Source organism: Aspergillus eucalypticola, assembly GCF_003184535.1.
Source record: "Aspergillus eucalypticola CBS 122712 chromosome Unknown BO83scaffold_13, whole genome shotgun sequence".
Classification (NCBI taxonomy): Eukaryota; Fungi; Ascomycota; class Eurotiomycetes; order Eurotiales; family Aspergillaceae; genus Aspergillus; species Aspergillus eucalypticola.
The window spans coordinates 862,166-879,046 of NW_020290287.1; the positions used below are offsets into that span (position 1 = coordinate 862,166).

General features: G+C 52.2%; 5 protein-coding genes across 5 annotated transcripts; 3 read left to right on the forward strand and 2 right to left on the reverse strand.

The window, feature by feature from the left end:
• Positions 1-2,288: 2,288 nt before the first annotated feature.
• On the reverse strand, positions 2,289-3,154 carry BO83DRAFT_42167 (uncharacterized protein). Its single transcript, XM_025535005.1, has 3 exons — positions 3,042-3,154; positions 2,688-2,823; positions 2,289-2,455 (listed from the first exon to the last, which is right to left on the reverse strand). Exons 1-3 carry the CDS (start codon positions 3,062-3,064, stop codon positions 2,393-2,395), a joined length of 222 nt encoding a protein of 73 aa, XP_025388031.1. The 5' UTR covers positions 3,065-3,154; the 3' UTR covers positions 2,289-2,392.
• Positions 3,155-4,632: 1,478 nt separating this feature from the next.
• On the forward strand, positions 4,633-5,265 carry BO83DRAFT_42246 (uncharacterized protein). Its single transcript, XM_025535041.1, has 2 exons — positions 4,633-4,825; positions 4,893-5,265. The coding sequence occupies exons 1-2, from the start codon at positions 4,809-4,811 to the stop codon at positions 5,158-5,160; spliced, it is 285 nt and encodes a 94-aa protein (XP_025388032.1). The 5' UTR covers positions 4,633-4,808; the 3' UTR covers positions 5,161-5,265.
• A 1,537-nt stretch (positions 5,266-6,802) lies between these two features.
• On the forward strand, positions 6,803-8,038 carry BO83DRAFT_313641 (cyclic nucleotide-binding domain-containing protein; the record flags this gene model as incomplete). The annotated part of the gene is made up of 1 exon (XM_025527562.1): positions 6,803-8,038. One exon carries the CDS (start codon positions 6,803-6,805, stop codon positions 8,036-8,038), a length of 1,236 nt encoding a protein of 411 aa, XP_025388033.1.
• Positions 8,039-8,604: 566 nt separating this feature from the next.
• Positions 8,605-9,718, reverse strand: BO83DRAFT_361827 (uncharacterized protein). The gene is made up of 2 exons (XM_025529480.1): positions 9,061-9,718; positions 8,605-8,896 (listed from the first exon to the last, which is right to left on the reverse strand). The coding sequence occupies exons 1-2, from the start codon at positions 9,572-9,574 to the stop codon at positions 8,610-8,612; spliced, it is 801 nt and encodes a 266-aa protein (XP_025388034.1). The 5' UTR covers positions 9,575-9,718; the 3' UTR covers positions 8,605-8,609.
• A 374-nt stretch (positions 9,719-10,092) lies between these two features.
• Positions 10,093-13,657, forward strand: BO83DRAFT_42302 (forkhead domain protein). Its single transcript, XM_025535072.1, has one exon. It carries the CDS (start codon positions 10,112-10,114, stop codon positions 13,442-13,444), a length of 3,333 nt encoding a protein of 1,110 aa, XP_025388035.1. The 5' UTR covers positions 10,093-10,111; the 3' UTR covers positions 13,445-13,657.
• Positions 13,658-16,881: the final 3,224 nt, after the last annotated feature.

Sequence of the window (16,881 nt, forward strand, 5' to 3'; positions counted from 1 at the left end):
ACGGTGGTTGCGGCTGTATGTAAATTTCGATCACAACTTATTTGCCTTCGCAATGGCTTGAATTGGATTGACAACTAACTCACTCACTGCAGGTCATTTGCTATCCGGCGTCAATTTTCTGTGGTTGTTGTTTGACGCAGACGGGGAAGGAGTATGTCTTTCTCTCTTTCTATCTGTTCTGCCATGTCTACTGCGTATACTGACGTCTTTACTAGTGTCCTTGGGTATCCGGTCAAAGTCAATGGGGCTGTGAGCAACGCAATACCCATCTAGTATCCTAGTAATCTGGTAATCTAGTAATATAGCTACATCTTATCAATAGGTAGACTCGGCATATATTCATCAGAACATTAACATTATCATACTAGCTATCGATGCTCCGTGGAGCAGCAATAAACCAAACAAGCCGTAGCAATTATACGAGCCATGCAAACAGGTATCCAGTCAACGTGAAAAGCATAAAACCCCCATTCCACCTCCCATTATACACCCGGGTCATTATCATAGAAGCCATATCATTGCATCCCTCTTAAACCGATTTCAGCTTCTCCTTCAGTCGTGAGAAAAAGCCCTTCTTTTTCTTCTTCTCTTCCTTGCCATTCGTCGTCGCTCCAGCGGCATTGTTGGTAGCCGGCTTCGAGGTGGCTGCCGCATTGCTGGTCGGCGCGGACTCTGCTGGTTTGCTGGTACCACTGGTCGGTGCACCGCTGGTCCCGGTGGGATCGGCAGTCTTCGTTGCGCTGGCCCCCGTGGCACCAGCTGTCGGAGCAGGCGTCGTCTCGTCGGGAGCAATGCCACTCTCTACGCCAGAGTCGACAGTCTTGGTCGCACTCGCTCCCGTCGCACCAGCAGCGGGCTTCGTTGGAATCTCAGTGGTGTCCTCACGGCCAGATGCGCCAGGTCCAGACTCTTCAGGAGCCTTCGATGTGGCTACTCCGGTGGTCACCGTGGGCCCATCTGTAGGGGTAGTGGCCCTGGGAGAAACTTGGGCCGAAGCCGACTCAGCACCAGTAGCACGCGGCGCGCTCCCTGAAGCAGGTTCAGCACCAGACGCTCCGGGTGCTCTCTCAGAAGTGGCAGCCGTGATCACAGGTGCGGGTGTGCCAGACTGATTGCTCACGGGAACCTTCTGTTGAAGCTCTTCTTCGACTTCTCTCTTCTCTTCGACAGTCTCCTCGACACCTGCTGCCTCCGGATCCCGATGAGCTTCAGAGATCGACTGCTTCACCACATCTGGGACATCGTGGGCCGGCAACCCGCTGGTTGTCTCTTTCTGAGAGCTCTGTGCAGCGGTAGCTCCAGCCAAAGCGCCCAGACCGGTAGTGGTGCCCATACCAGTAGCAACGTCAAGGCCAGTGGAAGGACCAAGGTTGGTCGAAGGAGCAGCCCCGGCAGTGAATCCAAGTCCAGATGAAGTACCAAGCCCAGCAACAGTGGTAGGCGCCGGCGCGCCAGTCGAGTTGTCCACCGGAACTTTCCTTCGAAGTTCCTCTTCCATCTCTTTCTTCTCATCGACAGCCTCCTTGTTGGTGGCCGCCTCAGGGTCCCGATGGGCTTCAGACATCGATTGGCTCACCACATCCGGGACATCTCTCGTGGGCACTCGGCTGCTTGTTTGTCGCTGAGACTCCAGCGGGACAGCAGCTGCAAGCCCAGCAGTCGTAGACGTCGGTGCAGCCGACTGGATTGTGTAGGTGGGATCAGTCGCTCCCTGGTTTTCACCCATTGGCAGACTAGACTCGGGGATCATGTTCTTGGACACCGGGGGAATCGCAAAGGCACTGGCATCATAAGCAGGGCTTCCGGGAAATCCGCCACTGGTGCCCTGCTCATAGCCGGCCCGGTCGGTACGTGCGGTTGAAGAAATGGTGTTCGTGTTGAAGGTGCTGGGATCAGGCACCTTCTCGCCCGGGTTCAGCTTGATCGGGTTTCCCGCGCCACTGGACGCCGGAATGGGATTCACGGAGAACTTGTCAGCTTCGCTGGCTGGGGTAATGGGATACGAGCCAGGGACATTGGCCCTCTGCTCGAGCGGCACATCCTGGCCGAGCGCGGCAGTAGTCGACCCCGGAGCGGCCGATGAGATGGTGGGATAGTATCCATTCTGTCCTTGTTTGCTGCTGGACTCCTTGGGGACTCCGGCTGCCAATGCAGCGGTTGTCGAGCCTGGTGTGACCCCGGCCATATCTGCAGTGCCGTTTAATAAAGGTGTGGTTGATTCTTTAAGGATTTGGTCGGGATAGAGAACGTTGTTGATATTGCTACTGCCGTCGTCTTCTTCGGGAGCTCTGTTATCGGTGGTCCAGATGCCGTCAACGACGAACTATGAACCATAGAAAAAACAATTGTTAGTTTGTGGAACCAATGCAACGATGACGCTGACAAGGGAGTCTTATAGTTTTGGGGGGGAAGAGAGTAGGGAAACATGAGAGGGGGAAACCACGCCCGTCCGCGACTGGCGGCGACATGACGTCAGTCCACGGATGGAGCGTCATCGCGCGATGGAACTTGATAAGCAGGACAGGCAGAGGGACTGGAAGAGGAACGGGATCCTCACGATGAGTTTCCCCATCAAAGGACGTAATCCTCGGCGGGAAGTACAAATAATGGGCATGGCAAGCAAATCAGGACAGGGAACGGCTCTGCGCCATAAAAGTCATGTGCAGAGCATGCGACTGCTGTCTCACCTTGTAGTGCACCTTTTCATCCGTCACTGGCAACGGAACTTCCTTCTCAAAGACATCGCCTACGCGATCCAATTTGACTGTCTTGCCCCAATCATCAAACGTGCCGGTGACAAACACTTCGTTCGCACTGTACGGCCTGGTCGCATGCGAGGATCCGCATCGGTCAGCGATCAAATCCACCCGAGAGTTTCAAGCTCATGACGCTGAAGAAAGCTAGGCTTTGATCCATACGTGCTTGTCGCTTGGTACGGAAGGTGTCGGATAGAATAGAATTTCCACAAGGAGGACCGTGGAGTGGCTGATCCCCCACAATTGGAGGTTCCAGAGGATGGGAGAATGGGATCTGTCACTTACCATGTAAATGTGTAGCTCCCCATCTTTACGGCGGGTGGGCTTTGGATCCCCCAAACTCAAGACAATAGATGTGGTGGGAGCAGGAACTTGTCAGCAGCAGTGACTGTAGTAGGAACGGAGGGATAACGAAGAAGAGCTAAACGCTCGGAGCAAACAGGATAAAATAAAAAAAAAAAAAATTTAAAGAATGGTAGAAATGGGGTATGGAAGAGGCTGGGAACGGCGATAAAGTGTTGCTGGGAAAAAGACGGAGAGGGGAGAGAGAGAGAGATGGAGCGGGGGCTGTTCGGTCGCACACAGACCGTCACCGGTCGGACTCTTTGGCAGGAAGTATTGACTGGAAAGAAAGTAGGTTCGCTGTAAGAAGCCGCCACTTGGATGTTCCTGGTGTCAAAATTGATCAAGGCGAAACAGCAAGCAACAGCATACACACACACACGCAATGATTTTCGCCGTGGCTTATTCTGTGTCGAGGATTCGGTAATGATGAATCTTAAGCAAGCCTCGCGGAATAACACATGGATTGAGTCACCGTACCGGAAGAAATTCTAAGACACTCCCAGTGGCTGCCAGCTCTTTGCCAGCCCGTGTACAACTCAGCGCAGCGACAGCTGGCATCTTATCGCGCTAGACTTGGCCAGTTTCATCAGAACCTTGTTGTGGGAAACCAAAGTGTCCGTTGGTATGGAGGCTCGTGCAGGGCTGCATTCCTGCCCGTAGTCACAGCCATTCGCCTTGCCTTTTGGCGCATCTTTCCCAGGGGCTTCTCCCAGGCCAGAGTTTCTACTGGATGAAGCATGTAGATGGTACCTGACGGTCCTGATTAAATCACCCACATTGCTTTACATATTAATCCCGTACAGATTACAGAGGGCATGAGAGTAAGTTATTCAACATATGCACTGTGAGGGCCTGGAAAACTTTATATGGTCCGTGTAGATCCCAACCCACAGCCGAAGTACTAGACTGGACTACTACTACTACTACACTGTAAGACTGAAAGGTCCAGTCCAGTCATCTATGTGACTGTTGGCGAACTTGCATTAGGCACTCGCCCCGCCCACCCCCCTCCCTTTTTGTTGGAAGTTTTCACGCCAACAGATAACCGCCCTGTTTGTATTATTGTTTTAGGGCTATGATCATGAGAATAGGAGCTGGCCTTTTGGCTGGCGGTAAGACGAAGCGCTGGAGTGGATGAAATTCAACACCCTTTCACTCTCTTCTTGTCTTTCCATCCTCCACCAACAGCACTCCCGGCGCTAATCCTGATCCAGAGAGCACGGACAGCAGCTAGTCCGCACAAGGAATAGGCCAAGTCGACGAACCAAGAATGCGATAACGGCTAGAACGCTAACCGGATTGGGCTTGGGAGGGAAGGTCGGTTCGAATGAAGCCAAAAGCAGCAACGAGTTCATGGATCCATGGGAGCTCTGTGTGTCTGATAGCTCTCATTGCCTGCCGAATTGGCAAACAGCAGACCGTTACCTTGATCTTTCAGTGGAGATGATGGCACTTTGACACCTCGAAGTGGCTGACGGAACCACTTGCCCTGTCAGAATGGTGGCTCTCACAGCAAACGTCAACGAACGGATAGTCTACCCTGGCTATGACCTCAGCGAGCAGATCATCCGAACGGAGAGCAGACTCACAAACGCAAGCACCACTTCGTTCGCCACCTGCGTCGGGCCTGATGAGAGAATCAGAACCCCCCAATGAGCCAATTATCTGCATCGAGACCGACCTTTGATTGAATTGGGATGGGCAGGAATGATGCTTGGTCGGCAGTGAGTGTCTCCTTTTTGCGTCTGCTTGGCCTGGACTAATTGCGATTCCCCGCCCCCTTTGTTGTTGGTCGGTTCAAGGGTCTGATTGTCAATCTCAATCACGGCGCCGGTGGCGCAACGCAACGCAACCCAGTGCTGGCTGGCACTCTGACCGGCCCTCCTATTCCGAATACCGCAATGTTCTAGAAACCGTCTGGAAGCCCCTGGGAGGGCCGATCGAAGCTTCCACCTCTTCCACATCGCGTCCGTTCCCGGTCGACTGGGCTGAAGGATTCGGAGGTCTGGGGCCCATCGTCCACGTCTCCTTTTCGTTTTCACCTTCTGGAACACGCTGAGACGGTGCTAGTCCGATCGACTACGCCCGACTATGGATTTCATTTGATAATACCTAGGAACGGAGACAGACTATTGACCCAAGGCCGTCAGCTATTGAAGTAGTGGACTGGACTAGCGGGGTGTCCGTGACGTCGATCGAGCCGTCTGAGCCATCTTGTCCTAGCGATGGAGGTTCTCAACGCATCCGAAATTTAGTCCGTTGCCCTTAATTAAGGAGGTGAGTCTACTAGTAAGAACGGAGGGTGGCCTGAGTGATAATGGTGGTGGTGGGGGGTTTGACAAGGGCACCACCGGGGAGTTCTCCGAAGGATGGTGTGTACAGTAGTAGGATAGAGCCGAACTCCTGGAATGGAATAGACTGAGAAAGGGGGGGGAGAAGGGAGATGAATAGCATGAAAAGGGAAATAAAAATGAAAATGAAAAATCATGATTTCCCACTGCAAATAGAAGTAGAGAGTGATATGATCATGAGAGGACTTTACTTTTTAGACGCGAGTCATATAATAATCCATCCATCATCCAGTTTGGCTTTTTTGGTTTGCTCCCCGCCTTTTTCATGGTTCTTCATTAATTCATTTCCCCTCCCTTTTTCTGCAACCCCTCCGGATCAAGTTCCCTGCGTATCACCACTTCACCACCACCACCCCTTTTCTGGCGCCATTCAATCTCATTTAAAAGCCACCCCCATTAAACTGTCTAGAAGGCTTCCATCCCGAGATTAGGTGTTTCTGCCATTTTTCTAGCCGGTCCCCCAACCCTTCCATTGTCTGCAAATCCCACGCGACCGAGAAGCCGCTGAAGTCTCACTGGTAAGGGAATCCCTTCTCCCAAAGCTACTCTCCATTAAACTTCTGCCGTGTTGCCCCTCCAAAGCTTGCCCGGTGATTTTCCTTTCCCACTGTGATTGTTGTGCTTCACACTGGACTCATTTTATTTATCTAATTTTTCTTTTTATTGTGTATTTCACTATCATATTCCTCAAGCTTTGTTACCTTTTTTTTTTTTTTTTCTTTCTTATTTTCTGTACCTACATTGCTTGTATTGCTTCGTGAGATCTACTCTACACCAGAACAGCTCTAGCCAGCTATCTACGAGCAAAACAGCTCCCTCCCTCCGCCAGAAGAAAGCTTCAGAGGCTCCGAAGCAGAAAAACGTACCACGGCGGACATCCAATAAGGCCTGCTGGACCCAATACCCACACTGTTTGGCGGAGACCCCAATCATCAATGATCTTGCTTCCCTGACTGGATCCCCCATTTCTGTTCCATCCACGGCCACCTTCCAATCTGCTTGCTGCTACGACCTTTTGGTCGGTTTCCCTACCCGCCCCTCCCCTCCCTCTCTTTCTCTCGGGCTTGTGCTACCACATCTTCTGTCCCCCCGTCCTTTCCAAACCCCTGCTACTACTACTCTCGCTTTCTGATGACTACTGCCCCCTCCTACTTTTTCTCTCCCTCTCTCCCGCACATACATTCTATTTCTTCACCTGCCCGCCTTTCCAAGTCTTGCTCAGCGTCTGACCTCCTTCAGACCATTTCCGTCCTTACGTGCCGGCCGCTTCAGTCGCCGTCTCCCGACCTTTCAACTTCCCCGCTTCACTGTGGCCGGAGCGGTGTTCTCTCCGGCCCTTCTTTCGCCAGCATGGCTGAGAGTGCATTCCCCAGCGCCCAACAACCCCTCCGGGTGGGCACAAAAGACGACAAAGCCGCTGCTTTTCAGAAGATCTCCGAGGAGGACGAATACGAGGTGACGTCACCAACCGATCCCACTTTTCGATCTGCCAACGCCGCTGCCGCATCCTCGTCGACCGGCAGCCCTTTCTTCGGTGGTGGTTATGGCGATAACAGCGGTCCAATTCGTTTCAACAGGAGTCCCTTCGACAATGGGCCCAGAGAGGAGGACGAGGAGGGTGCCGACGAGTTCCCTCCAGAAGACATCCGCCCCACGGGCGCCGCGAATCAGGGATTCCCTAATAACTACGCGCTGGGCCGCCGGACATCGGTTTCTGCAGAGTCACTGAACCCGACCTCGGCTGGCTCAGATAGCTGGACTCCCCCGTACCATGAGAAATCAGAGGAGCAGCTGGCTCGGCTGAAGACCGCGGTCAGCAGCAACTTCCTCTTCTCGCACCTAGATGATGACCAGTTCAAGAGTGTGCTCGATGCCCTGGTGGAGAAGCCTATCCCCGCCAAGGGTATCAAGGTCATCAGCCAGGGTGATGCTGGAGACTACTTTTACATCGTAGAGAATGGCCACTTTGACTTCATGATCCACCCGTCGGGCTCTGTGCAACCCGGTCCGGAGGGCATGGGCAACAAAGTCGGTTCCGTTGGACCCGGAGGCTCGTTTGGAGAGCTGGCTCTCATGTACAATGCGCCTCGCGCGGCCACCGTTGTGTCGGTGGACCCGAAGAGCACCCTCTGGGCCTTGGACCGCATCACTTTCCGCCGAATCCTCATGGACTCGGCCTTCCAGCGCCGTCGCATGTACGAAGCATTCCTTGAGGAGGTGCCGCTGCTGTCCAGCCTGAAGCCGTATGAGCGTGCCAAGATCGCCGATGCTCTGGACGCCATCAAGTATCCTGCTGGCTCTACGATCATTAACGAGGGCGACCCAGGTGATGCCTTCTACCTTCTCGAATCCGGGGAGGCGGAGGCCTTCAAGAATGGTGTGGAGGGCCCTGTGAAGTCCTACAAGCGCGGCGACTACTTTGGTGAGCTAGCCTTGTTGGACGACAAGCCACGGGCCGCAAGCATCGTGGCCAAGACAGAGGTGAAGGTGGCGAAACTGGGCCGGGATGGCTTCAAGCGCTTACTCGGCCCTGTGGAAGATATCATGCGACGAGCGGAATATGAATCTAAACCTGTGCCCGCTTGAGAGGCGTAATGGGTCATAAATACACGAAATCCTTGGCGAAGAGGGAGGGAGTTCTGTGTGGGACAATGTGGTGACTTTTTCTATCTCTTTCTTGTGTCGTTAATTCGCCTATCTATGCTCTTGGTTGGACGGACCAATCGGGGAAACCTGTTGGTCTGGAAATCTACGACAGATGGCTGAAAAAAAGGATCCCCTATTCATCGGCGAAACATTTGGGTCGTGTTTTACTATCGGCATCGCGGGGGGGTTGTGTATGTCTCTGGACTGTTCATACACGGGTTATATTCATGGCCGAGTCGCGCAGGAAGCCGCAGCCACCAGGCTGCTCACTTCGTTCGCTGCGATCGGACGCGTGTGTCATTGATAAACCACCTGGGTTATTCCTGTCTTTTGCCGTTTTTATGTTTATAATAGCTCATTGGCTACGAAGGATACATATATGGTTGACATGTACGACAAGTGCTTGACAGTGTCGATAGGATGCGTAAGATGATATTTATAATTTAGCATAGCCTCCAAAGCAGCAGACTCTGTATCTGTAAATTGTAATGATAGCTAAGCCCTTTGTAGATCATCGTGCAACCACCAAATCACTCCTCAACACCCACTTCTCCCCCTCCCGCACCTCCTTCCCCTCATGCAACATACACCGATCTCCATGCCGATGCAGCAGCGCCATCCCCGGCACTGGAGCCACCGACACAGGCTCCGGATTGCGATTAGACCGGGTCGCCTCTGGATAGAAGACGGTTTCCCCTCCCTCACAGCTCGTCAAGTAGATAAGGAGCGTCCAAGTGGTGCGGGCCGCACGGGGCGGACGACCGGGCGAGGAGAAAGTGATAGCATTGGAATCGTCATCTACGGTAGGAGCAGCTATCAGCATACTGAATTACTTTTTTTGACTAGGAGTTGACTACGAAAACATCCTTCTACAACCAGAGCCTTTCCCACCTCTACCCCCGGTATACCATGATTTTTTAAAGAAAGAAGGATAATGGGAAGAGGGGATAGGATAGACTCACAATGTTTATCAAAGAACTGCCCCTTTGAATACCGATAAATACGGATATTCCCATTCAGCCCAATGGGTTCCCCGCCCCAGGTATCTTTCATGTCTCTCGTCACTGCTTCCTCTTCTTCTTCTTCATCTTCATCATCACCCCCCGCATTCAGAACCATCTCCTTCAACGCCGTCCCCGACCAAAGACCCTCCGCGAACCCCTCATCCTGGATCTGAAACCGATCATTGACTCGCACTGCATCGCCCTTTTTGGGTTTGCCGGGTGTGGTGGTCAGTGGCAGGGAGGCCAAGAATGAAGTGTAGGTTTTGCAGAGCGTCGAGGGGAAGAAGTTCCGGATGAGGTAGATTTGGTCGGGGACGAGAGAGTCGAGGGTCAGAGAGGTTGAGGGGATGAGTGGGCGGAGAGGGGGCCAGTTGGGGGGTTGCTGCCGCTGCTGCTGGTGTTTTTGTTGGAGATGGGATTTGGGGGTGGATGAGGGGGGCTGCTGCTTGGAGTTGGATGTCTTTTTAGGCATTCTTTTCGTGGGGATATTGGGGAGGGGTGGGTGGTGATGTGTATGGTGATGGGAGTGAGAGTCGGTGAGGAGATAGATAACTAGTTGGACAGATGGATAATGAGTCAGTAGTAAGTAGGAGTGACTAGAATCGTAGTCGTGAAGTACTATGCAGGTCGGTCTGATTTGTCGGTCCGGGATGGGGAGTAAAAAAAAAGTTCCCAGGTAAGTTACTTTACTAGTGGGTGGTATAGTATGGGGTCAAGTTCAGGTACGGAAACAGTGAATGAAGGCCCGTGATACGTTCCCGGGTGGTAATAACCATGCTGGTACAGTAAGAATGCTGCTACTGCATAGAAGCATGTCAAAATTACCGTCACAAGATGGCAGAAAATTTATGAAAAACCGACCGGGGCGTGACGGGCCCAGCCAGTCACAGGGCGAGTAGGACGGGGCCCTCAGCCTCACCGCCCTCGACTTCTGCTCCTCCTCCTCCTCCTCTCCCAGCCCGTCGTCCTTCTCCAATCCCCCTCCGCCCTCAAGACCTGCCCGCCGGTCATGTCGTCGTCGCAGACCATGACAGCGTCTGCGGTGGGCCATCGTCCGCCAGATGCTGCTCCAAATATGTCGTCCGTGTACGACTACGCCCGCTCCCAGCAGCAACACGACGACCAACCGCACCCCTCCCCGCCCAGCGACTCCGCAATCCGCCCTCTGCACGATTCTGCCCCCGAGTCTCCTCCCAATGGCCTGTCTACCCTGTCCTCAACCACCCCCGTGGTCAAATCCGAACCCGGCGACCACGATTCGGCCCCCTCCGCGTCCGCTCCTCCAGAAGCCCAGTCCGATATGCGTCGTCAATCGGCCGCCAGCGCGCTCCTGGCTCAACTCCTCGGGAACCAGGTCTCGGCCGACGGGCTGGAGTCTGAGGATCATCCAATGCCGCAAGCCCAAGACGGGGCCGAGCCGTCTCAAAATAACGACCAGGATGTAAAGAGTCAATGGCACTTCGAATCGACCTCCGAACCCCCGGCTGCCCCTGCAGATTCGACCAATGGAGGCGCGGATCAATTTCCGCCGGAATCGACTGAATCGCTGGCTCCTCACCAACAAGACGAGAAAAACCCCGAACAACATACCGATTTATCTTTTTCGAACCCAGATCATGGCGACAGTATGTCAATAAAGGCATCAGATGCTGTAGAAGGCTTGACGGATCCGTTACTGTTCTCCAAAGCGAGTTTAGACCATCCCGACCTCTTTTCCTCCTTCGATATCACCGCCGCTCCGAAGACCCCGTTTGAAGCCCTTCAGCAGAATGAGATGCTTACCGCCGCCTACCTCTCGCAAAGCGCTGATCTTTCCGCCCTTGGCTATTCTGGTGGGCATTTGTCTCACGATATCGCTGGCTCGGTCGCGGGATCGGAGCCCCGAATCCAGGCATTTGCGAAGCTAGAATTCGATGACGGTCACTTTTACTGCAATACATACTCCTTCATTCTTGGACGTGATGTACGGGCGGCCCGGGCGGCGCATCAGCGCGAAATCCAGGTCCGTCAGGCGATGAGGACTTCCCGGGCTAAGAGTTCGAGCGGTGGCAACCCGTCGCATACGCCCAACCGCGTGAAACATGAGGGCAGTGGCATCTTGGGAAGCGTGGTCAGTGACCGCGGTGGTATTATGGGGTTTGATCCCGATATTCCGCCTCATTTACCACACCATCTCAGTCGTCGCTCGTCCGTGTCTTCTCACGCTGAATCGGCCCCGTTGCATGCGACTCCGGCCCAATTGCAATCGACTACCGATTACAATGCACTTGCAATGCAGTCCTTGAACGAAGAGAACGGCGATGCGAAGCCAGTGGATGCTTTGGCTTTACTTCCTTCGCCGGATGCGTGTCCAACGATCCCTATTCATCCCCCAGCGACGGTCGACGGTAGTGCTGCTGGGCATCGAGGGATTTCACGTAAACATGTCAAAATTGCATACAACTTTGACCGTAACCTTTTCGAAATGGAGGTTATGGGAAGAAATGGCGCTTTTATCGGCGCCGATTGGCTCTCACCGGGGCAAGTAAGGCCCTTGCATAGTGGCGATTATATCCAAATTGGAGGCGTCCGCATCCGCTTCCTGCTTCCCGACGTGCCAATTGGCGAAACTGGAGCAGATAGAGTGGAAGAACCATTTACGGCCGAAGATGAGAATGCTCAGGCTTCAACTACGGCCGAGAACGAAACGCCAGCTCCGAAGCGCGCATCTGATGGCTCAGAGACAAAGGAGACGCCGAAGACCACGAAGATCATTCTCAAGACCCGGGCTGAACCTGATCCGTCGCGACCAGTGCAGTCTGTTGAAGGTTCCGGAGATCCCAACCAGCAGCCTGTTCGGCGTCGTGGTCCTGGACGGCCGCCTAAGGACGGCATCATGTCCAAACGCGAGCGAGCCGAACTGGCAAGAGAACAGAAGTTGGCGGCGAAGCGCGAGGCCAATGGAGGCGTCACTCCTCCACCCATGAACCGTCCCAAAGCTGGAAAGGCACCAGCACCAATCAGTGGTGCTACGGCACCACCCAAAGAATCAGTTGGTGCGGAGTCGCCTAATTCCAAGCCGGAGAAGCGCAAGTACACGAAGAGGAAGAAGCCTGATGGTACGCCCATGGACTTTCCACTACCCTCAACCGAGGGCGGCCAGTTTCCCATGGAACATCGCCCGGAGGAGTTCATCAAGGCACCTCCAGTCAAGAAGCGCAAGCCCTCTCGCTCACCATCGCCCAACTACCCTCCCGAATCCGCCTACACACCGGAGGATCTGGCCAAACCACCATACAATTATGCCGTGCTTATCTTTGATGCCCTCACTGAGGCTGGTACTCCGATGACGCTCAAGCAGATTTACCGCGCGCTGAAGCTGAAATACCCGTATTTCCGATTCAAGTGTGAAACCGAAGGCTGGACGTCTAGTGTGCGACATAACCTCAATGGCAACAGCCATCTCTTCATGCATGCAGAGCGTGATGGCAAAGGATGGTCGTGGCAGCTCCGCCCAGGGGCATCGGTTGAGAAGGAAAAGAAGCGACGCCCGTCGCCGCCTCCGCCGGCGTCGCAGCCTCCGTCTGCACCGGCAGCTACTCCCCAGTATATGCCTCAGCTGAACCCATCCTATGGCAATCAGCATGGACAACCTGGGATGGCCAATCCGCACTTCCAATTTCCCTCTATGCCTCCCAATTCTTATGCACCTCCTCCTCCGCCTCCCCCAGCTCCTGCCCCCAATCCTACTCCTACACCTCACCATTCCAGTCCCTATCCGCCTCCTGCTCCAGCTGCTGCCTCTACACCCTTCCCGATACCGAGTCCGCTCCGCAACAACCTTCCACCTGCTTTTGCGCAGACCACACCCTCCACTTATACCTCGCCTTATGCCTCGGATCCACCGCCACAGCTGGTTCAGCTGCAGCAGTCGCAACAGACGCAGCCAATGCCACCCCAACCACAGCACCAGTCACCTTATCCTCCGCCTAACCCACCGTCCATGCCGCCGATGAATGCGCCGCCACATCAAGGCCATCATCCTCCACCGCCGCCCCCAGGTCCACCTATGCAGCATCCTCCGCCGAATATGGGCATGGGTCACGACCCTGGGCCGGGCCCAATGGACAACTCGGAGGCGTCGTCGTTCAATGAGCGGGCCAGCAAGGCGATTGACGACTTTGAAGCTGTCCTGATGGAAGATTACGAGGATAAGAACTACATCCGGGAGGTGCTCAAGAGTGCCCGCGCTCGCGTTCTCGGCAATGCCACGGATAGTTCGTTCCCCGGCGGTGAACCGAAGGACGAAGCAGTCATTCTAGATGCGCTTCGCAATCTGATCGGTAGCCTAAAGGACGAATAGTCAGCCTAACAAGGGGCGACTATTTGCAAGCGGGAATAGGATTCAAACTGGGCTGACGAATTTACGACTTGGGATTTGCTTTTATGCTTACGAACATACATCTACCACATGGAGACCGGGCCGGTGTTAGGAGATCTGTGATCTGGGATACAAAAACATGCGCGCGCGATCACATAACTGGTCTTTATCTTTCATGATATTGAAACGGAGTCCGATTGTTATTATCCATTTTTGTTTCTGGGGCTATTTTGACTGACTCACTACTACTACTACATTTTCCATTGCTATTTCCATTTGCGTCTCTTGAGTGGGTTGTGTTTTTGTCTTTCCTCACCCGCCACTGCAGTTGCTTCTCGATGATATCCCCTCCGTTCTGGACCGAGGGTCCATTTTCCAAAGTATTTGTTTTCTTTTTTTACTAGTGGCTTATCCTGTTTTGTCTCTTCCACGTCCGCGACATCCCGGACTTGCATGGATTATAAGCGCCGGGCAAGTTTTCTTTTCTTTTCTTTCTTGCATTGACACTTGCTCCCCACCCCACCTCACCCCCTCCCTCTCTCCCCTTGTGATGGGATGGGGTCTCTTTTCTTCCTTCTCCGAAAACCGGAAGAAAAATCTTTTTATTTTGGTCCAACTTTTCGTTTTATCTAAAATTACATCAAAAAAGCAGCTGGAGTTTATTTGCATAGATCTAAAACAAAAACAATTTATTATACGAATGGGGATGTCGCTATACGACGGGGGTTTGATTATTTGATGATTATCAATTTCTGTAGACTTAATTTGTAAGTTATATGTAGTACATGATGGGGGGAGGGGGGGAAACAAGTAACGAACTACCGTAGTCCGTAGGAAGTAAGTAGTAATTTCGATTTACCCCTCCCCCACTACTACTACTATCTTCATCCGACTCTTTCCTTAATACTTCTTTCTTTCCTTCCTTTCTTACTTCCGACCGGAACAGCGGGGTTTTGTAAATATATTGAACTTTGCAACTCAATAAAATATATTTTATATATATTATCTGTTATTATCTACTGCATAGCTATATAGTAGTATCTGTGCACATACATACATACATACATACATACCTACCTATCGGAACAATAATAAGAAAAAGAGGAAGAGAAAGGGTTATTGACCCGATGACCGGATTCACCCGTGATGATGATGACGATGATGCACTGCAGGAATATATTATCCATGACTACTTACAGTATGTACGGTATGGTAGGGAGGGATGTCACCGGGCCGGTCGTGTGTGCATATCCTCCCTTCCACCATCTATTTTGTCTTTTTCCATTCATCCGTTATGGCTTTGTGAGTAGGGTCAATTTTTATTATATCTGTTATGGCTGGTAGTGCTGTCGCTATCACTGCGATATTATTTGTTTATGCGGGGTGTCATTCATGTATGTAGGATGTCATGTATGTGTGTATGTATATGTAGACTGTCAGTTGTTGGATGGATGGATGAATGGATGGATGAATGGATGGATGGATTGGGGATGGTTATTGTGATCTATCTGAGTGTCTAGTAGTGGTGTTCGGTGGGTGGTTATTGGGTAGGTATTAGGTAGGTGGTGTTTATTGGGCAGGTGAGTCGTTGGTGACTGACTGGGTATCAGTAAATAGAATGCATGAGGTTGAATATCGGCTCTATCAATCATCATTCATTCCATCATTATTATGTGAACGTGCATCTTTAGTTCAAAGGAGGGGGAGGGAGGGGCAAAGAGTGGTAGTAAATAGATCGGGCAGCGATGATGGAGGTTGGTAGGTTCGATGGTGGATGCAAGTGTGCTTGGGGAGTTGAGAGTACTGTGTATGGAGGAGTTTTGGGGGGGTAAACACCCCACTTGGGGTTACTGGATCTTGCTTGGTGCAGGTTCAGCTGTAGTTACTGAAGTCTGTGTGGCTGGGATGTGGGAATATATTCTTGGTACCTGACTGAACTCTCAATGACTTGATTTGTTTCGATTCGGTTCGATTATGATGAATTGTATTCATTGGTTGTTTTGTTGTAAGTGAGACATTGATATTATTCATTATTCCGGTGGTTGGGGGATTGTGAAACATAGTAGGGAAGAGATTGATGATGGTAGTGATCACTCACTCGGGTCATTCATCCATCCTGAGGGGCGATGGGATGGGATGGGATGGGATGTAGGTACCGCGCTTGGGGATCGGGGATGATTGGGTATCAAATTTGATAAGATGAAGGGGGCTGCGAATGGTTGTAGGTTGCTGTGGGAGACGCGCATATACAGGCGTGGTTGTATATTCCGCGTGCCTGCGGGGTTCACAGGAGAGAGTGAGGAGAGGAAACCCTCCATCGTGAGGGATATACTGGTTATCGGCTATTGCCAGTCTCTATTACTCGTACTAAGTAGTGACCTTCCATAGTAGGCAGTGTATACCTCTATCGTGAGGTACAAAGTAATCAACGAGCAGGCTCCAAAATACTCCGGCCTGATCATATGCTGATTGGATTGCCCATCCTTCCTGACGGTCGGTGAGTCACTGTCCCTCTCAGCCCAGAAGGAATCGCAACAGCCTCAAAATTGGAAGTTGCACCTGATCCGAGAAACCAGTAGGAATCGCAATCACTGTAAGGTGCCTCTTCTCAGGCTTCGACCTTACGTAGACCAGCCTGTTGTTCTAGCAACCGCGGAATGTAGGCATGGAATGTTGGGTTACTCAGCCACCTGACAATGATGATGATAATGACGATTATGATGATGATGATGTAGGTGCAATGTCCCTGTCCTGTCCTGTCCTGTGTTCTGCATGTGTGGTGACTTACAGTGTACAGATAGATAGATAGATAGCAGTAACTAATTCTCTGGTCTCTCTCCCTGTGTCTGCCTGTTGTGTCATTGCGCTTATACTTTGTAGTTCAAAATGAGGCTGTCCGCCTCTCGGATTGGCTGGCTCTCTTGAGGGTTGGTGGGTGGCATGGGACTCTCCGCCTTAACAGGAAAGTCCAAAGCCTGGCTGGCCCTCTTTGAGGGTGACTGATTGACTGACTGACGGCATTGCCACTGTCGCTCCTGCTGCATCTGTGCTTCTCTAGTCGCATACATACATGGTAGTTAGTTACAAGTAAAAAATAAACTGATGATGCCTATCTAATTTACTTAGTTGCTTCCTTCAGGTTCCCTTCCCTTGTTCCTTTCCCTGGCCAGGTTCCCTCTCTCACTGGCTATAAATAATCTTCCCAGATGATTATATCACTCGCCTCCTGCAATAAGCCAAGCCACAGACCGACTAGTCCCATGTACCACTCAAGACACGTTTTTCTCCCCTTACCCTTTTTTTTTTTATTTTCCCTCTTGAATTTTCTTTTTCTTTCTAAATTAGCACGGGGGCGCACGTCCCACCCATTTGTCGAAGCAGTTCGAGGTCCTCCCACTAGCGCTGTCCACCCACAACTG